Below are 21,956 nucleotides of genomic sequence, written 5' to 3'. Positions count from 1 at the left end.
CTCTCCCCAGAAGGCGGCACCATTTTGGAATACATTTGAGCAAGAGTTGCAGGGCTATAATTTTCCTAAAGAACAGCCCAAGAGTCATATTCATAAGAGTTAATGCTAACTTTGTAATTTCATACATATAACATAAATGGAAATATATGCACATATATGCATATGTGTATGCGTTTTGGTGGGAAGAATATGAAACCTGTTCTTCTTGTTTAGTACTCTAGAATATGTTTCCTCACTCTATCGCAATGGAAGATCAGCATATGACAATGAGGGGCAGCTCTAATGACTGGGACTCAGAAGGGTAATAGAAACCTTGTACGGTGACAAACCTAGTTAGGATCAAGTCAGAGTTTACAGCCAATGCTCTTACTAGAAAGTCTAATCACCCTTCATATCACACTCTGGTCTATTCCCTGGAGCCCAGGGGTCATTCGCTTATGGTAATAACAGGCAGCTTACCAAGCTCTGCTTCCAGAGTGTCCGTGATGGGATCCAGAATGTCTGGTTTCAGGTTGGTGTCCTCAACTGGAAGAGGAAAACAAAAATCATCCTTTGCATTAAGAAGAAGGGAGGACTGTTTGCTGGAGGTTTGGGAGTATTAGCTCAACACCGATTTAAGTTTTTAGTGCTCTGTTCTTTCGTTTGTTCATTTTACCCAGCATGCATGAATCTGGGAATTGAGACTCTGACTCAGAAAGATGCTCTTCGGGGCTGGAGTGATAGCTCTGCCAGTACAGGGCTGGCAACACAGCCCAGGGATCTGAGTTTGATCCATGGAACCCACAAAATAAACCCAAAATGGGCATGGTGCACATGCTTGAAATTCTAGGGTGAGGAGATAGAGCCAGACACATAGCTGGGTCTTGCTGGCTGGCCAGCCTGGCCCACATGGCAAGTTACAGGGTAGTGTGAAACTCTGTGCCAACAAAAATGATGTATTATACCTGAGACATAAAAACCCAAGTTTGTACTCTGGCCTATACACACACACACACACATGCATACATATGCACACACACCCAACTGCCCACACCCACACTTGAGACTTAGGCCTTCATCTGTGTCAGCTACAAGAAGACTTCTTGCTGCCATTTGGCTGAGTCATCAGCCAAGAGGGACAACCTGCCCAAGGAACTGAGCTTCAAAACTCTCCAGCCCGCAACCTTAAACTCATGGTTTAGCTTAGAATGAATGGGCATCTAACCTCTGATTTTCCTTTGCCTTTTTCTTTCCTGCCACAGAGTTTCAAAGGTGTCTCCATTGTTCTGCTTTCTTCTGAAGCTATTCTACCACCAGTAAAAGTGGTAGTCTCTGTGGGCAGCGTCCTCAATTCTCACTTCTCATTGGCTTCCTCATCTGCCTCATCTCTCTTCGCCATCAGTCCCCACACTCCTCACCCCATCCTCCTCCTGACAGTCTTGACTTCCAAAGGCATTTTGCTAGCACACCATGAACCTCTCCCTCCTGCTGACACCCATGCGTGTTTCATGGAGTTCTCTCTGCTCTCTTTCCACATGGGGTTGGAAACACCCCAGGACTCAATCCCAGGCCCCCTCTTCATACTTGACCATACTCACACCCCCATATCCAGCCCCAGCATCTCCATCATTCACCTAAGTACCCCCCTCTTCATTGCCACGTTATGACTGAGGTCCTTCCACATTACCATCTCCTCCTTAGACTTCCTCCTTCTCTTTGTCCTTCATGCTTATTAAACAGGGCTAGTATTTACTAACTTACCCCCTCAGAAAACTAGAATCTCTGTTTTCTCTTCATTTGTTTTATAAAACACATCCCGTTCTGTTGACTCATAAACTCCACTCCCCCCACCTCCTGAGGTATCTTTTGATACTGTCCATCAAGCTTGCTGATTCCCCCTACCTCCACCTTGCCCAATATCAATAGAAGACAACACAACCCTAAATCTCACCTGCTGTAGGATGTTCTGTATGCTGTGAATATGTGTTGCTCTGATTGGTTGGTAAATAAAAAGCTGATGGGCCAGTAGCCAGGCAGGAAGTATAGGCAGGGTAAACAGACAAGGAAAATTCTGGGAACAAGAAGGCTGAGTCAGGAGATGCCAGCCTGCCGTCCAGGGAGCAGCGTGTAATGGCACACAGGTGAAGCCAGGGAACATGTGGCAACATATAGATGAACAGAAATGGGCTGAGTTTAAATGTAAGTGCTAGTGAGTAGTAGGCCTGAGCCAATGGCTGAGCAGTTTTAATTACTATAGGTCTCTGTGTGTTTACTTGGGTCTGAGCAGCTGTGGACCGGGTGGGACACATGAAAACTCCAGCTATACTCATCTTTGGCTTTTCCTATGCCCAGGCTCTGAATTCCCACAGAAGCATCACCTATGTATTTCTAGACACACCCCTTTCAGTTCATGTCCTGTGTTGCTTCCCTACTGGCAATTGCCTGAATTTACAATGTCTCTCCTGCCTCCATACTTACTCTCAAAAATATTATTTCTTCATGTTAGACCTACCCTGGATACAAGTCCATTCATAATGTATTACAGTACTTGAGTGGTCCCCTATTGTCCCTTGGATAAAATTCCAAACTCTAAACTTGTCAGAAGTGGTAATGCATGCCTATGATCACAACACTAAGGAGGCCGAGGCAAAGGATAAGAAGTTGGAGGCCAGCTTAGGCTATATGTGAATTACAGGCTAGCCTGATATACACAAGGAGACCTTGTCTCAAAAAAGGAAACAAATGAACAACAACCAAAAAAAATTTTCTGCATAATGAAGAATGAAATAAAAACTTGAAACTAGCTTAGAGTATGAAGTGGGTCCTGCTCTCAGAGCCCCCTCCCACTCCCTACCCCTGCCCACTCCTGATCTCTGATTTTCTCTCCCTGATCTGTATCCTGTTTTCTCATGATTCCTGATGTCAATGGTGCTTTGACCTCTGCCAGAATGAACGGCACCACCCACCCTTCTCTTCTCAGTGGAGTGAATGCCATTGTTCACTCTTTCCCCACAGGTCTTGCTTGGATTTGCTTCACCAATGCTGGACCTGGTGGACCTTAGACACAACCACTGCCTTTTCTTCTCCTTCTACGCTGGGTGGTGATGACCTGCTTTCTGTCTCTGTGACCCATAAAATAGTCAGTTCTTAGAGGTGAGAGAAAGTGTCCGGGCACTAATTCTTAATCCAAAGTTACCACAGAAGCTTGGTATCTCTTCTGTAGGAATGTGGGGAGGGACCATGAAATGAGAAGGAGAAGGTACAATGACAGACGAGACAGGAATGACGGGCATGGGTGAGACAGACCTTCAAGTGAAAGAGGAAAGTAAATTCCATCACTGAGAATTTAGGGGCTGGTGCATGACTAAGTAAAAGAATATTTACACATCACTTGCCCTTGCTGGAGAAAGTGATGCTGGCATATTCTGAAACTGGAACTTCTCTCTTAATGAGCACTCTCTTATGCAATTAAGCCATGGGAAGAACAAGGACTAGGAAATAAGCAGAAGTGTCTCCATCTTAATGCACTCTGACTGTACTGCATCTTGCAGCAAGAAAGCCAGAAGTAAACTTCATGAATGTTTTCACTGAGAACTGAGTCAACTACTCTGTTGCTCTTAGGCACAAGCATGAATGACTAATTCTGTTATGTTTTAAGCCCAGAAGCCAAGGCTGAGTTACTTACAACTACCATTTAGTTGTGCTGTTTTTTGTAGATCTGGTAAAAAAAAAAAAAAAAAAAAAAAAAAAAAAATGACCCAATGGAAGAGCTGTAGCAGTCTCAATCCAAAAGGGTAACAAATGCAGAATGAGGAGACATTTTACTTCCGTGTTAGTCAGGGAAGAATAAATTAGGAACAAACACTACCTGATTCCAGTCAAAATGTTCCATACCCCCACCCAATATTATTTAGGAATATTGAAGTTTTTCATCATTAATAAGGAGTACAAACTGGCAAACTTTAACTTAGTATAATAGTGTGTATTTAAGACATAAAAGGCGATATTGTATTTATCAATGGATGCATACATGTGTGGGAAAAGCACCAAAGAATGAATGCAAGGCAGCTAGATCAGTGGTTCTCAACCTGTGGGTCTCTACTCTTTTGGGGTCAAATGACCCTTTCACAGGTCACTTAAGACCATCTGAAAACACTGATATTTACATTATGATTCCTAACAGAAATTACACTTATGAAGTATCAATGAAATGATTTTGTAGCTGGGGGTCACCACAACATGAGGAACTGTATTAGAGGGTCGCACATGAGGAAGGTTGAGAATCACTGGGCTAGTCTATAATCTATGGATACCTCAGGGGAAGGGAATGGGACACAGTCTCAAGCTGCACCAGCAATGTTCCTTTTCTTTTATAAAAGAACAATATTTTAAACATGTGGAAAAAACATTAACACATTTTAAGCAGGCCCACATATGTCTCTTCATGTTTCAAGTATGAACTATCTAATGCATATTTAAATTATGAAATATCTAATGCATATTTAAATTTATTTCAAGAATAAACCAGAGAGAAAGGAATAGATATCCCAGCTTGTAACAGTATAAACATGACCCAGAATTGAGCCCTTTTGTGGGACTTGACCTCGTTTGATGGAAGCACTGGAGTATTCCAACATGCAGCCCTTTAAAGGTTGCCAGCAGGTGAATATCTCTTTTCTTCCCTAAAGGGAAATAACTACTTAACCAAAGGAAGATGATTTTCACTGGTCAGCCAGAGTTCAGAAAAAGCCTCACTTACCAATGGTTCTCACTTGAACCACAGCTCGGACTGTCCAAGAACTCACATTGTCCGACTGAGTGTAATCACATACATACAAGCCCTGGTGATAATCATAGACGGCACCCAAATTAATGATATTGTTCTTATATTCAGGCAGGAGTCTTCCATCCTAATCCAAAAGACAAGAATTAATCACCTTTCTGCAACCTCAGAGTTTTTATTAATATTCATTTCACACATAAGAAAAGCTTCACAGATTTGAAGCAGGTGAAGATAGGTCAGTTTGAAAACCAGGTATCCCGTAGGATGAGGATGCTATAATCCATACTGTAGTATAAGAGTCTGAGGTCACACAAGAAGCATTTCCTAATATTGTAAAGAAAACTGCCTCCAATCAGCTAATAAAGAGCTAGTGACTGAGTGCTTCCTAGAGCATAACTCGGGGCCCAAGAGTATTCTAGAATATCCAGTTTTCTCAGGAATGATGCCTTACTTAATCATAACTAAGTTATATGCACACATGCTTGAGAATGGCAATGTGTGTGCACGCGCATGCATGTGTACACTTGGGGAAACTTGTAGGTTTTCAGTAAAAGAAATATATAAACTATTCTCCTTCAGTAAATTTAATTTGAATAGAAGAGCCAAGCATGGTGGCACACATCTTTGATCCCAGCACTCAGGAGGCAGAGGCAGATGGATCTCTGAGTTCAAGGCCAGTCTGGTCTACAGAGGGAGTTCCAGGGCATCCAGGGCTACAAAGAGAAACCCTGTCTTCAAAATCAAAAATAAACAAAGATTTATTTTGAATATAAGAATAAATTATAAATAAAATATACTAAATAAATAAACTGGACTACATAATAATTACAGAGAACCAATACAGAGATCTTTATTTGACTCTGAACTCAAACAAGAAGCCATCTCTCAGAATCCTTCAGTGGCTGCATTTGGCCTTTCAGATGATGTCTGTGGTTCCTCAAAAACTGATCTGGTCTCATTCTCCGCTATGACCCCCTTCACACACCTGTCTTTCCCTGAGGAGTCCTGCTCTATGGGATCCCTGGATTTGCAAATCCCCCACCGCTTTCCCAGAGCACAGGCTTCAGCTCCAGCCACAGCTCCAACAGGACTCAGCTTTTGGGAACAAAATCATCACTTGCTCCCGGGAGAATTGCCACTTCACATATCCAGGATATCCAGGATCTTGGAGGCAAACAGCCATTACGGGTACTACCATTTTACAGTTAAGTATGTGGTGATGGGCCATATCTTTGTCTATAGTGGTTGGATGCTGCCATTGCTTCTAGGCAGCTAATAAATCCTGGGTCCATGGAAAGGAATAAACACGAGTCCCTTCTCTCAGCAGACTCTATGCCTCCAAGCCCTGAGTCTGCCTTTTCTATCACACCATCCAGAGTGCTCAGGGAACACTTGTCAGCATTTCTCAGCTTACATAAAACAGGGCTGCTTCCTGGAGTCTCTGCAGAGTTATGAAGAATACAGAGGAAGCACTTCAGGGGAAGGGCCACTTTAGGACGGCATAAAGTGTCAAGTGAAGTGGGGGTGTGGGAAATGAGGCCAAGGTGGACTCTGAAAGCGTCCGATCTTTGTTTCTCTAGTAAACAGCTCTGCTAAGGATGTGCACATTGAGGGACACACAATGCTAGAAAGGTTTTCAAACAGGAGAATCGTGTAATAGGACATTTTGAGAAGAGTGACTAGCAGCTGCCTATGGAGCTCCTGGAGCCTGAAGCATAGACTACTTCATACCACCTTCATATCACAAGGGGTTAGGACACAGCGGGGCTCAGTCAATGTCTGTGGAAGGATTGGTTATCACCGCCCCAACTCCTGCAGCCTACCTCACAGATGATGTTTCAGTGGTACATGACCTTCCAGTTTCCCATGAGTACCAAGAACAGATCTCTTACAGTTATAATCAAAAGGAAAGAGAATAATAGAAATGATAAAATGGCAAGAATCTGTTCTCTACAGAGATTGCAGAGTTCTCTCTTAGGGATGATCCTATATGGTTATGGTTAGATCACAAACCTTTCAGATACCACTGACTCACACATCAGCCCACCAACAGTGACCTTCAATATTTCTCATCTCTCAGCTCTCCCAAAAGGGCTGAACATCCCTGCTGCCTCCTGGTGGAGGGCATACCACCTCCCTCAGAAATCTTTAGGAGTAGACACCTCACTTTGCCTTTGGAGACTGGTGGCTCTTTCTTCAGAAGCTTGAGCGTGGTCTGTGGCGTCGCCCCCTTGGTAAAGCACTCACCCAAAGAACAATTTGTCTCAGTGTGACTCTCTCTCGACCCACCTCTCCTCTTCTCCATGTAACCCATCACTTGTCCAAAGGACTTGGGATTTGTGTGGATTATGTTTCTTTCATTTTACAAATGAGAAGACAAATACTTTAGAGTTTAATGAAAGCCAGCATGAGAATGCCTAGCAAATGAGAGCACTGAATAGCAAACATAATTTTTCTGACTAAAAGTTTCATTTACTGATTGAGGAATTTCCCTTCCATTGGCCTTCACACAGGTAGAAGCAGGAATCCCCCCCACTCCAAGCACACACATCTGCAAGTGTCTGGCCCAGTTCCTGTGGCCCAACAAAGAACTTTCCCTCAGGTGTCAAAGACCCCGAGTAGGCCACACTGGTCATTAGGAGTAGCTTCAAGACAGGATGAAGAGCCAGGGCAAGAGGCAGAGACAGACAGCTTAAATATTTATCAGATGGTGGCAAAGATCAAGAACACTCAAGCCAGAAGCTAAGAGCAAGAAAGGAAGTCCAGAGATAAATCTTCAGAGAACCTATTAAGAGCACACAAAGAACAGAACGTAGAGTGTGGGCATACAGGAAATCTGCTGAGAAACTGATGGAGGGAGGCCACAGCACACCATCACTAAGACTTTAGTCAATCCACTGAGGAGGGTGGAGGGTAACTGAGTAGACCTCTTCCTCATTTTGCAGATGGTGAGCATGGCTTAGTGTGTGTGTCGTTAAAGGGCTTTGTAAAATAGAACTCAAAAGAAATGTCAAAGGAAAAGAAACTGGAAAGAAGAAGCATATGCAGAGAAATAGGAAACTCATCAGATGATTCAATCACATGCAAGTCTGGCAGGAGAGACAGGCAGAGGCCTCCACCCAGAGTACTGTGTTATGCTCAGAGGTGAAATATGAGAAAACAAAATACAGAGGAGAAACATCCATAGTGTGATCTGTGTGAAGAGTCGGGAGTCCCAGAAAGAACAAGTAAGAAGCCTGAAGATACTAAAACAGATGGGTAGGGGTACGTGTAAGGGGAAGAGCAAAGTCATTCTCAGTAAGAGGGCAATCATTGAGCTTTTTAAAATGTACTATCCTGAAGTTTTACTGCCAGATAGCATAGCACTAGGGAGCACTCCAAAACTGTAGGTACTCCAGGAACAGTGCTCTGTCAAGTCATTCTATTTTCATGGCTGCTTCTGTGGTTCAGAATGCACACAAGGAAAGTTCAAACATGTCAGTAGGGCCCCAGTCCCCATACCTCATGAACAACCCACGTTTTTTATTTGCAATCCAGTAGAGTTTATACCGTGCAAGAACTCTGCCTCTCTTGCATTGAGTAATCTGTTAATCTTTCACTGATTAGACTTCTTGCTGTTCTAGTTCTGTTAGATAGAAAATGTTAATCTTTCTTAGTAAGAACCATCGTACAATCTCTTGCACCAATTACCCGACAATGCTAAACTTATTCTTCAATCATGTGGTGACATTTCCTTTAATATAGGCTAGGAAATTAGTAAACCAGAAAATTTTAATGACGGGTCCGATGACAGCCCCTAGCCAAAGTACTGAGTAAATTATTAGACAGATGGTTAATGAGCAGTTGGAAAGGAGGTAGTGGTTACTATCAGCCAGCTTGTACTCACTAACTACCACCATACGAAACGCATCTCATTTTCCTGCATAATTGAAAATGTAGAGTAGAGGCCCAAGGGACTACAGCGGACAAGTTCTATCTTGACTCTAGAGTGTGATTTGGAAAATACTTTCGTGATTTCCCTGTTAAACACGAAGATCCTTATGAACTGAATGATAGGCCATGTGGGTGCCTTTTCAGATAATTGAACAGCAATACCCCCAAGTGACGGCAATGTGCAGCTAGAAGGGTCCCTCCAGAACCTACAGCTGAAAACTCTATAGTACAAGCTTGCTCTGCAGTTTTACACTGCCTTAGGAATCACACCCCCTCCATACACACACACTACACACACACTTTTTTTCTTACCTTGTGGATTTTGCTTCCATATTACAGTTTAGGATTTTGTGTCCTTAAGAGATTTCTGTGTGTGCCAGTGTATGTGTGTCTGCATCTATATGTGTTTCTTGTGCTTTTTTCTTTGGCTCTTTTTTTTCCCTGTATGTTTGTTTGTTTGCTGTTTTGTCTTACTTTGTTTTGCTGGTGCTGGGGAGGCTGTGAACGCATTGCTCTGATTGATTGATAAATAAAATGCTGACTGGCCAGTAGCCAGGCAGGAAGCATAGGATAGGTAGGACAAGCAGAAAAGAGAATTCTGGGAAGTGGAAGGCTGAAGGAGGAGATGCCAGCCTGCCGTCCAGGGAGCAGCATGTAAAGGCAGCAGGTAAAGCCACGGAACATGTGATGACATAAAGATTAACAGAAATGGGCTGAGTATAAGTGTAAGAGCTAGTCAGTGGTAGGCCTGAGCTAATGGCCAAGCAGTTTAATTAATATAAGCTTCTGGGTGATTATTTTACAAGTGGTTGTGGGGTCCGTGGGGCTGGACAAGATGGGAGAAAACTCCAGCTACATGCTGGTTTGGTTTTGTATTTGCCAGGTTGTTTTCTAATGAGAAAGAGAAAAGAAAGGGTATGTATGTGGGTGGGTGGTGAGGTGGGGAAAACCTAGGAGGAGTTGGGTGTGGGGAAACATAATCAGAATACATTGTATGTAAAAAAAAAAATTCTAATAAAAATGTAATTATTAAAAAAGAATCACATGTCCATGTTTATGTTATCTATAAGCTTCAAAACTCTGAGAATGATGGCTAATACACTGGGTTACAAAATTATAAAATCAAAATTCCAGTTTCTTAACACACAGAATGACAAGCTAAAACTACTGTATTAGAATCTAACAGGAAGCCGGGCGGCAGTGGTGGCGCACGCCTTTAATCCCAGCACTTGGGAGGCAGAGCCAGGCGGATCTCTGTGAGTTCGAGGCCAGCCTGGGCTAACAAGTGAGCTCCAGGAAAGGCGCAAAGCTACACAGAGAAACCCTGTCTCGAAAAAAACAAAACAAAACAAAAAAAAAAAGATAGACTCTAACAGGAGTGAATGTGCAGTGAGGAACATGAGTTACAAACTCTAATCCTAGGCACACAACTGAGAATGCTCCTCAGAATGCCTGGCTGTAGTTCTTATAAAAAAAGCTAACTTGCCACCATAGAGTGATTGACACACACAGCAGAGTTATCGCAAAGCTGAAGGAATTGCTAGCAGCATCAATATTCTGTTCAGAAGAAGGAATGGGTCCCACCTCTTTCAGCATCCTACTGCACAGCAAGTGGCCAGCTGTATTTAAAGCTGCCCAGGAATGTGGCGATATGTTTGCAGTGAGAGAGACTGAATGGGCCAGTAGATCAACCTTGAGAACAGCTTCCAAAATTATAATTGAAGTTATCCTTTATTGTCACTATTTAGAAACACTTTAACCTATGAGTCTGGCCAGTCTCAGCCTGCTCACCAGCTCTCCAGGGTAGGCAGCTCACACAGTGCCTAGAGATTCCAGTCCCTGTGAGAGCTAAACCAAACGGAAATGAGAAGAGGAAGTGGCAACTCTTCCATGAAACCCAGGAGGGAGTGAGAATCTATCCCACACCCATGTACGTCAGCACTGCAGTCAACCAACCTGGCCCTGGTAAGGATGACTTAAGACACCAATAGAGATTTTAGCTTCACGCTCTGGTCCTACTAACCAGAGGTCACAACAGTCCCAAAGCCATCCTGATGTTTAAGGCCATTTCTAAAGAAACTCTCCCACTGTCCTTAATGTAATTCTTCATTATGTCAAAGAATTGCTTAGCCTAAGATCATCAAAACATGCTAACATTTTAAATTCAAATGCCTTTCATTTAAGGAGTCAGTTTTGTTAAGGACATTTTTCTTTTCATTGTATTTCTGGGAATTAGACAAAAATGAAGAGAAAATAACAGGTTCTTTATTTTAATTCTGAATTTTTGATCGTTAAATCATTAAGAACATGCAAGTACAGTGTGCTCAACCAGGCCCTGGTGCTCTCCTGAAACCTGCTCCAAGCAGGGAAGCAAAGAACTGGTGAGCAGAAGCCCTGATTAACACTGACAATGGAGCAATCATCAATCCAACCCTCACTATTTTAGTTAACCTCAGCCCAGGGACATGGCCAAGTATACACTTGTCTGTGGAGCACAGTCTCTGCCTTTACTCACCTTGAGTAGCTGAGCTGCAACCAAAGATGTCACTAAACCCTGCAGCCTATCACAGAGTCCCACTCTACACAGATTCCAAACAACAGCACTTTCCAGCCAGGAAGGATAGTCCAACTGATCGCGGACATCCAGAACAACTAGCTTGTCTGACTGCAGATTCCAGCCAGTTATCTCAACAGACTATGGAGTAAGTTAGCAGTTCCCTTCAACCTGAGAGGACAGGTGTTGTCTCAACCTTTCCTGAGAATCCAACTTAAGGCCAAGGTCTCTGAAGTTGTTACTCTAGCCCCATCCAGAATCCCAGGCTAGACTATATCTGGAAGATCTGTCACCAACAAAGAGCACTTATAAAGGACAGAACAGTGTCATTTCCTCAAGTGTGCAGTCCGCAATGCAAAGGCATTGAAAAATTATGAAAAACCAGGGCATATAATACTATAAAGGAAGTGAATAAAATTCCAACAACAGACTTTGAAACACAGAGATCTATTTGTGTAAAGGATAGGGGAACAAACAAACAAACAAAAAAACCTCATAGCAGCTTTAAGTTTGAAGAACTGCAAGAAAATACAGATGGGAAAAACAGAACTTGAAAGCCATTCCTAACAATATTAGAAGTTGTGCCAGGCGGTTATGGCACACGCCTTTAATCCCAGCACTCGGGAGGCAGAGGCAGGTGGATCTCTGTGAGTTCCAGGCTAGCCTGGTCTACAAAGTGAGTTCCAGGAAAGGTGCAAAGCTACACAGAGAAACCCTGTCTCTGAAAAAAACAAAATAAAACAAAAAACAATATTAGAAGTTGGAAAAATAAGTTAAATGATTCTTAAATAAAAATTAATAAAGAATATAGTCACAAGCAAAAATTCTTGAAGATGTTTAACAGTGGACTTGATCAGCAAAGGTGAGAACTGGGGATCTTGAGATCTTGAGAGCAGAACATCTGAAATCACCCAGCAGAAGAGCAAGGAGAGAGGAGGGTCAGCAATAATGAAAAGGCCTATGGGAGTTACGGAGTCCCATGAGGAGAACTAAGCTTTGCTCAATAGAAGTTTCAAAAGTACCAAAGAGCACATCCAGAGAAGTAAAGGTAATACTTTCCCAAATGAAGAGAAGGACAACACTCTTCTAATCAAATTCAATCCATGGAGAAATTTCTTTAGATATATCATAAATTGCCCAAAGTAAAACATAAGAAAAAATTACTAAAAGCAGCAAGATAAATTGCCCAAAGTGAAACATAAGGAAAAATTACTAAAAGCGGCAAGAGTTGATACATATCAGATTAGAGGGTGAATTCTGAGCAGAATTCTGAGCAGAAATCCTGCAAGTCAGGAAGGAGAGACATAATATATTCAGAAGTCACTATGTGCTGTAGTTTGAATGAAAATGGATCCACAGGCTCATATATTTAAATGCTTGACCCCTAGTTGGTGGAACTGTTTGGGAAGGATTAGGAGGTGTGGCCTTATTGGAGGAGGTGTGTCACAGATAGGGGCTCTGTTGGGTGAGCATTCATGTGTGGGCAAGCACTTGGAAAAACTATAGCACAGCGAAAACATGGAATGTTTTTGTTACATTTGCTGACCAGTTTACTCAACAGCTTTATAAACTTTCTCTTATGCCCTTTCTTTTAGCACTCACTCCCACAAACTCTACACAAGTGACTTGTCATGTGGTAACCTGGAGACATGCTGTGTTTCCTCACCATTCTCCTGTTTAGAAACTCCACACCTCTGTTTCTTTTAACACTTCTTCAAGACTTGCTTGTAGGGAGCTGCCTTCCTCTTCCTTAGCAATGCCCTTTACTCTCTATGACAATATAAATGAATTAACCTGTCCAGAATTCACAGATGCCTGTTCACACCTTCCCACAAGTGTGGCATCCTCGCATGTTGGACTTTTTCCCTGATATTGATCAAAAAGGTAGCTCTATCAGTCTGAATATCAAGCTGGACTCTACATAGGGTCAAAACTACTTTAGAATGCAGGTCTTTTGCAGAGGCACAGACCAGCCTTTCTAGAGCTCTGGGCCTCAGGCTCTCTGCCTCATGTTTCTATAAGGAACCTATAATGACAGTGCTCTTACACTAGTTTTAGAAAATCCATTCATACCTGGTACCAGGTCATCTCTGGACTCTGTACACCACTTTGGCAGCTGAGACTGGGACAATAAATGGAGCCGGTGCTACCAAGAAATAGGTTTTGCTCATCCTCTACTGGTTTCCCACAGGATGTGTTTCTCTGAGGCTTAAGTTCTAAGATAGTCTTGACACAGCAAGCCATATCCCATAAGCCAGGATTCCTAGGAGATAGAGAAGGTTCTGTCAGCACTTGTCTAGGTAACAGAGAATTTGAGAATGTTTTCAGACTGGGACGCCTTTGGCACATACCTAATCCTAGGTCTACAGATATATGACTGAACATTGTTCATCTGTGAGGCCAACATATGCAGCATGCCTTTGTTCTGCACATGAGAAGAGTTCCTACGGATCTCCTGTAATGGACCTCCACTCTGAGGCTGCATGTACCACTGGACATCGGATGGGTCCTGATTGCCACTGCAAGGTATGTGGGCAGGGCCTTGTGTTGGTGACTGTTGACTTATATCGGAGAATTGTGACTTCCGAAACTCTGGTAAATCACAAAACAGGACAAAATTCTTTGCACCCTGCACAGAATACGTCCACACAAGTCTTTTGGTTGCACAAGCTGAAAATTATAGTAAACAAAACAACACAAAGATTAATGTTAGAAGGTGGAATTCTCACTAATGTTTACAAATAAACTCAGTATAACAAAGGATTCAGCTCTCCATTCTATCTTGTGAACTATGTCCATTTCACAGATGAAAATGACTCATGTTCCGATTCCCTCCCGATGGGCTTGTGTCTTAACTCTTCAGATGTCCCCACTGAATGCCCAACTGTGGTCACTGGGATCCCCCAACTGTATGTGGTATCTGCTGAAAGCAGTCCCGACCACAAACTCTCCTCCTACTCTTTTTAACAGCGAGAAGATGCTGTGTACTAATAGGTGAGGCTGCTGATGTACCAGATTATCTGCCACTTTAGACTCTGACAAGACTCACAGTGTTAATATGCAAGGCAAAACCCCCTACCTGAAGGATCAAATCCTGCAGTCTGCTCTCCTGCAACAAAGAAAAGAAGCACCCAGCCCAAACAGAGCATGATTCTTCTTCACTCCTGTCATGGCTTCAGTGACTTCTCATTGCCAGTGTGGAGTGTGTGGAGACTCAAAGTTCTTTCTCTGGCATCCTCTTCACTTTTGAAATAGGAAATAAAGAAATCAAAACCCATGACCAAGCCTCAAGATACACAGGAAACTCTGAAAGGGCACATCCCACCCAAACAGGCCTTCAGAAGCCCAAAGTCTGCCTGGGTATTTTTAGGGGCATGAAGCAGCTTCCTCCATGTGTCATCTCTTGTGCCTTCAAAGGATGAACTCCTCACATGCAGGGCTCCCGGGGGCCCTCACATGAGCCCTGGAGTATCTTCTAGTACCATGTCTCTTCATAGAATTCTTCTTCTTTCTTTTTTATTATAATGCTCCCATCCACCCATCTACGGTGTATATTTTTATCAGTAATTTGGAAAAATAATGTTTTTTCCAGAAAAGATGGCCTGGTTTGTATGAAAATGACAGGTTCACCACAGTTAAGGAAGCTGGCGATTGACCTGCTATCTGTAAAATCTGAGAGTATATACGTGGTACTAAACACTAGTTAGAAACAAAAACTATTCGATAAATAAGGGTAGAAACTTGTGACTTGAAGGCGGCACTATTGATCCTCTCAGATATAAAAGTAGAGAGCATGTGTCCATAAAATTGAAAATCAGACCTGGGCTGGGTTCATAATGTTTGCCTCCTCAGTAGAGGGAGTGACCTTGAGAACCTTCAAATAACTTATAAACAGTGAGAGCTAGGGACTTGGAAAATGTAAATTTGTCAAGTGTTCAATTTTGAGCAGAAAATAAGATGTTTCATTATAGGGCAGTATTGTCTATGCTGACATTGAAAATGAACAAAATTTGGAGGATAGACTATATTCAAATGTCAAATATGCCCAGCAATTGAGGTGATTAGATATTTGGTGTGACTACTAAGAGATGGGCACCCAGAGTAAGAGGGTAAAAAATAAAATTTCAGGATGAAAAGACAGTAGGGACCTCAGGGATAAAACAATAGGCAAGAACCTGCTACATGTGGTATGGGGAATGAGAAAAGTCAGGGGAGCAAATATGAGCCCTTCCATTCAAACAGAAGGTCAGATTGGGGGGATTATGGGAAAGCACAGAGAGGATGATGGGACAGTTGGAGAGCCAGAAACAGAATGATAAAGAAAGGGAGGGGTAGTATACATCAGTGTCAGTAGCTGTAGTTCCCCAGTCGGAGGGAAGGCAACATCAGCCTCATTCAAAGGGTAAGCCAGGAAGCCCTGGGTGAAGACAGTACAGCTCACAGTTTTTGCAAAGACTCCAATTTACTTGGGAGTTTTGGTGAGATGGTGACCCCTCCTGAGGAGGAGGTCCTTAGTGGAAAGGAGGCCCGTGGTGTTGTATTGTTATCCCACTAAGTACTAGGAAGCTATAGCTAGATAGATCTTAAAAAGAGAATTTACTGTTAAAGGTTGAGCTACCCACAGAACATGACCACAGGGAAGAATCACAAGTCATGGAACCTGGAATCAATTTGCCACTTTCTCTGGATGGAAGATACCTGTGCAAGGCAGTTGTAGAGAGAATGAGGAATGCATACAGACTTGCTGAGAAGTGTAGGGGATTGGAGGCTGGCCTCAAGCAGCAAAAGGGATGGGAACATCTAGGGGATCTCACTTTCTCTTCCTGGAAGTTGATCTTATCTCCTCAAGGTTAATTGTATATAGTCTGATAGCCCCAAGCTTGAAGTTAGTCATTGGAGCCAGTTATCTGCTACAAGCTTCATTGTTGGCAGGTCTCTGAGACTCCAGGAACAGATATGACTTCCACAGTCTTGTCTCTTTAGCAAGGCATGTAATTCTGAGTGGGTTTGAAAAGCACAGAGCCTGGTATCATGTACAGAAGTCAATTTTTGTTTGTTTCTCTTACCTTCACTGTACTTAAGGGTATGGAAGAAACTGCCCAGCACATGGACTGTAGGAATGTATCGTCTCAGACTCCTGCTACCCCAAACAGAGAAGTTCCCAAATGGAAGACAACTCTGGTGGATGCTGGACATTTGAATAGTTCAAATTCAGCACTATCTTAAATGGTAGGAAACACAGGAGGTCCAAATTCATCTGAGCCTCTTTTTCCTTTTCTCTAGACTCTGATTTCAGAAGCTGCTCCAACATGTCATCATTTTTTATGCCACTCATGATCCATTTTTTCTTTTTATTAAACTTTTGGTAGTATGTTAACTCTATTTCTTAAAGAGTTTTAATATTTCTATCCTCCTCAGAATTACCTAAACCTATTCATACGTTACTCCTTTACTGTGTGATCAAATTCATTTTTTACTCACTTTTACTTCCCCCTCCTTTTTCATAATGTTCTCAGATCTTTTTCTTTAACTTCATATAACTTTCTTCCCCTTTCTTCTTACTCTTTCCACACTTGATCTTAGCCAAAAGGCCGAGAAGCGATGTCTTCTCACTCTTGCCTTACTGTCTTGCCTTACTTCTTTCATTTGCTGTTTTTACTTTTATGTAAAATATTCTACATTAATATTGTGCCATTTTGTGTTCTATGGTTATTGCTGGTGTAGTAATTTGTTTTCATTGGTTTTAAGTCTGTGGCTACACTTTTCTCTGCTTTGTGGTTTGTTTGCTCCTTTTTGAATGGTCCTGGGGAGGCTTCACCTCAGGAGATCCTCAAATAAAACCAAAAGAGAGATCTAAACCAAAAAATTAACAAATTACAACAGAGAAACTCAATAAACATGACTAGGAATTATTACACACCCGAATAATGATAACACCTCAGTTACTAAACATAAGGTCAATGAAATGATTGACATGCTGGACAAATAATTCAATAGTCAGTGTGTAAAAATAATTAGTTACTTCAAAGAGGAAACAAACACTAAAATGAAGTAATAAATTCAGGATGCAGACAAGAAAGTGAACCTTGCGAAAAGAGAAAGTGGAGATAGGTAAGACATTCAGAAAAAAAAATCAAGGTTTTGGGAAAAAATACAGAAATGAAAAACTCAGTAAAATTTTGGTAGTAGAAATCATAGCCAGTAGACCAAATGAAGCAGAATATCAGAGGTGGAGGACAAGGAAATACAGCACTCAGGCATTATTGGAGTAGAAATATACATTGTACAACAAGATACAGAAAATATTCACTAAAATTGGAACAAAACAGTTGCTATTTACTGCAAAGTAAAGGACACATAAGTCCAAGACATATTTAGAACCCCAGGCAGACCAAAGAATAATGTATCCACAACACATTGGAGTCAAAATGGCAAAGTTCAAAAGAAAGAAACAATATTAAAAGCTGCAAAAGAAAAGTTACCAACTTGTTACTAAGGGAAATATACCAGAAAAAAATATTGCATCTTGGTATTAACCCTGAAGGAAAATATATGATGATGTATCACAAGCAGTGGGAGGGAGTGAATGGCAATAGAAATAAGTGCTTTCAGTACATTTATCTTAAAATCAGGAAGAAATAAAACAAGCCAAGACAAGCACAATGGAAAGTAACTAGTGACTTCTAGACCATCATTTATGGGAGACACTTAGAGGGATCCTACACAATCAGAAGGAATGAGTCTTAATGATGAAAACACAGGAAAGAATAAATTTCATGAGAAGAACAAATAGACAAAAATTAGAAACGGCTCAGCTGATAGCTCAGTGGTTAAGAGCACTGACTGCTCATCCAGAGGACCCAGGTTCAATTCCCAGCATCCACATGGCAGCTCACAACTGTCTGTAACTCCAGTTCCAGGCAATCTGGCACCCTCACACAGCCATACATGCAGGCAAAACATCAATGCACATAAAATAAAAATAAATAAATCTAAAAAGGAGAGAGAGAGAGAGAGAGAGAGAGAGAGAGAAATGGCTCAGTCATTTCCAACTCAGTAAACCAACTAACTTCTAACACAAAAGAAGAGAAAAATAATTAAATCAACAGGAAAACAATCAACAATAGCTTAAGAGTCAACAAATCCTTTTCAATAATAACCTTAAGTGAAAATTATTTTAATTTGCTGATTAAATCACTCAAACTGGATGAAAAGATTAAAAAGTAGGAGCCAATTTTTGTTATCTCAAAAAACACCCCTGTATGAGCTGGGGTTTTTTGTTTTTGTTGACTTTTTTTTCTGTGATAAAACACCATAACCAAGGCAATATACAGAAGAGTTTAGTTGATCTTATGGCCCCAGAGGGTTAGAGTCCATGGTGGCAGAGTGAAACATGATGACAGGAACAGGAAGCTGGGGGCCCACATCTTGAACTATAAGCACAAAGCAGAGAACATAAACTGGGAACAGCACAAATCTTCAAACTCTCAACAATGACATACTTCCACCAACAAGACCACATCTCCTAAACCTGCCCAAGCAGCACCATCAACTGAGGGTCAAATAGTCAAATGTCTGAGTCAGCATCTCATGCAAACCACCTCACTGGCAAAGACCACACACAGACTGAAGGTGAGATAATAAAAGTCAATGTTTCAGGCCAATTAAAACCAAAAACGAATGGGAATAGTTACATCTGATGAAGTAGGCTCCATTGCCATAATGAGAAAATATAAAGAAAGTTAATGTACATTAATAAAGAAAGTGATTCATCATGAAAATAAAATTACTATAGATGTGCAGAACATTGGGGTACCAAATTTCATTTTAAAAACATTACTGGATATACAGAAACAAACTCAATTACAAGGACAGAGAATTATTTGAACATCCCATTTTCATCAATACTAGATCATCCATACAAAAACATCAACAAACAAACCTTGGCATTAACCTGCACTATAGATCAAAAGGGCTTAATAGACATCTATAGATTATTCCACCTAAAAGCTCCAGAATATACAATATTCTCAGCAGTTACAGTACCTACTGCCATTGCTGTTGGCCACATAACAACACCAGAACAAACCCATTTTGAATGGTCCATTTACATTAAACAACACTACAAGCTCGTATCTCCCAATGTCTGCTTTTAAAAGACTCCCTAATATCTAAGTATTACTTTTCATTGTACCATCACCCCAATACTTCAAGGATTCAGAAGAAATCACTCAAGTGTAAAGTATCTTACTTGTTGAGCATTGGCCCAACTTAAACCGAACAAGGCTGCAGACTCTGCTCCTGGGAATAAAATGATTGACAGGTGGCACTGAATGTATCACTTATTTACGTTTGCCATTCTGGAACACACATGTGATGTATTTCTCCTTTCCCAATGGATGACCAAAGGTCTCATCGCTCATAGCAATGGTGCCCATTATTAAATGAAGACCACATACCTGTGCAGTAGTAGAAGAGAGAGTCATATCTCGATGGAGAGGCTTTCAAAACTTCTCATGTCCATCACTATATGCCATCCTCCAGAGAAGGAGGTAGGAGGTCAATGGGATGCTTTGGAAATCTACAAGGTCTCTTTCCTAAAAATTTCCAGAAGAACTTTATAAAAAAAAAACAACAACAACTGTCTTTTTCTCAGAGGCAGAAGATCTACCCTGAAGTCATTCAAAGATACACATTCAACCATATTTTACAGTAATAGTGTACTAAGTCTTTCAAAGAACAAAGCTATTGCTGAGAGGAGAAAAGTGAAAATGCTGAAGAAATCACCAGGAAAAGACACTCAATCCTGTTCACACCCTTACAACACAAATAAAAAAAAAAAAAAAAAAAAAAAAAAAAAACGAGATGTGGACTAGTCAAATAGTTCCAGTATTCAAAGAATATTAGGTTGATGCTCACATGGTCCATAGTAGCTTGTTCAGTGCTTGCCTTCAAGGGTAGACAAGTGAGAGTGGACATTCAAATTTGGCAAGCATTTTGAATCTCTCTACTTGTAACCCTTCCAGTAAAATGCATTGTAATTAATCATTCTTTCCAAGTGAAAATTCAAAAATACACCAAGATATAAATGTTGCACATTTGTTATTAAAAATATTCCATAAAACAGCAACTGTTTAGCAATTTATTTTTAAAGTCATTTTAAAAATTATTTGAGGTCAGGAAATCTAGCGAAAGAATGTTCTATTGTCTTACCTTTATTTCCTGTTCTTATAAACACAAAAACAAGGAACTTCATGTCTTTATGTCAGTGACTGCCGGCTTGTGCATCTGAAGAAAAGTGTGAAAAACAGCCATTTTCAAAGAATTCTACTATATATTTTTTTCTTAGCAAGAGAGTGAGTCGGAGAAGATGGAACTCATACAGTCTGGAAATAATGAGTTAGACCTGGACAGAAAAAAAGAAACCCTTTGTAGTTTGTAAAGGACTACTGGCATTGGAAAAAGCACGGTCATAATAAAGGAAAATCAAGTAAACTACCTCTCTCTGTCCACAGAAGAAAAGCCCCTGAAATGAAACATTTAAAGCTGTTCTCTGGCCAGCCTCCTTGACAAGAAAAGAAAAGGCTTGTGGTTAGGTTTAGTTGAAATGGTGAGTAAGCTTGCTTCCTTTACGGGAATTTCCTGTACAGAATCTTAACTAACATTCAACACCGCTTCTCAACAGGGGAGTTCTCTCTCTCTCTCTCTCTCTCTCTCTCTCTCTCTCTCTCTCTCTCTCTCTCTCTCTCTCTCTCTTTCTCCTTCTTTGTCTTCTTATAAATTAGGATCACCATCATTGCCTTTACTTTCAAACCTAAATGCTTTCTTCTAACTTTTAAGTGTCCATCTCACCAATATCACTTATATGAAGTAACAATTCATTGATTAAAAAAAGTGAAATAATCTTAAAATTGAAAGTCATTGGAGCTAATTTATGTACTTGTGCATTAAAAGGAAACCTTGGAATGCATAATTAAGAACTCCACTGTAATTAGAACAATGTGGAGCACCAAGAGACCACACTAGTCACAAGGAATACTATCTGTAATGCATCTTAATTAACCACATTATCATCCTCCCTCAAGAGACTACTATCACCATGAAGATAAAGCTGAAGCAGCCGAGCACAGCAAGGCACAGGGGTTATTTCTGTACAAGACTGGAGAAGAGCATTGAATATAAACAGAGACAAAGCTCATGTCAGAGTGTGAGCAAAGGGAGAGCTTACCTGCAGTGAGAGTGCAAGGCTTCAAGAGGAATCAGCAGCTGAACACAGGTCTAAGCCACCAAAGACATGTGTCCATGTTAGTCATGGACCTATCTAGAATTCCATGAGGATGTGAGATTTTCTTACAGCCTACTGCAGTGTGTAACAGTTTCAGCAGAAAAAAAGACAGGAGGGTACATGAGCTCTAGGCTCACAGCGTTCTGCAGAGACAGTACCAGGAATAAAAACCTAGAAGGGCTTGAAAGAGGAATGGAGAGGATAAAGGGAAGAGGAAAAAATAGGACATTGTTCATGATGGGTGTTTAGTAAATGTTGAAGTACATTAGAGATACCCGGGGATCAGGGAGTGTCCTCATCAAATCTCAGAGACCCTGACATAGACCTTAAAGTTGAGTCTGAAGTTATTGTCCAAAGGGTCTTCTAAAGTGAATCTATCAACAGCTCTTTTCCCAAAGTTTAACATATCATTCATAAATTGC

General features: G+C 41.2%; 1 protein-coding gene across 2 annotated transcripts in view; it reads right to left on the bottom strand.

Moving 5' to 3' along the window:
* LOC114690863 (interleukin 18 receptor accessory protein) overlaps positions 1-20,827 on the bottom strand; it is a 33,902-nt gene extending 13,075 nt beyond the window's left edge. The window contains exons 1-8 of one of the 2 annotated variants that reach the window (XM_037199811.1): positions 20,749-20,827; positions 20,463-20,655; positions 19,709-19,846; positions 14,329-14,492; positions 13,601-13,919; positions 13,323-13,512; positions 4,739-4,889; positions 460-525 (exon numbers count right to left, since the gene is read on the bottom strand). In XM_037199811.1, coding sequence (XP_037055706.1) covers positions 460-525; positions 4,739-4,889; positions 13,323-13,512; positions 13,601-13,919; positions 14,329-14,398 — 796 coding nt within the window. In that variant the 5' untranslated portion in view covers positions 14,399-14,492; positions 19,709-19,846; positions 20,463-20,655; positions 20,749-20,827. The remainder of the gene's footprint in view (positions 1-459; positions 526-4,738; positions 4,890-13,322; positions 13,513-13,600; positions 13,920-14,328; positions 14,493-19,708; positions 19,847-20,462; positions 20,656-20,748) is intronic. The other variant, XM_028865843.2, reaches the window with a different exon arrangement.
* Between the last annotated feature and the right edge of the window lie 1,129 nt (positions 20,828-21,956).

This window comes from Peromyscus leucopus, chromosome 16_21 (genome assembly GCF_004664715.2).
Source record: "Peromyscus leucopus breed LL Stock chromosome 16_21, UCI_PerLeu_2.1, whole genome shotgun sequence".
NCBI classification, from domain to species: domain Eukaryota; kingdom Metazoa; phylum Chordata; class Mammalia; order Rodentia; family Cricetidae; genus Peromyscus; species Peromyscus leucopus.
Note: the sequence above shows the minus strand (reverse complement) of the source record. Positions and strands in the feature narration are given on the sequence as shown.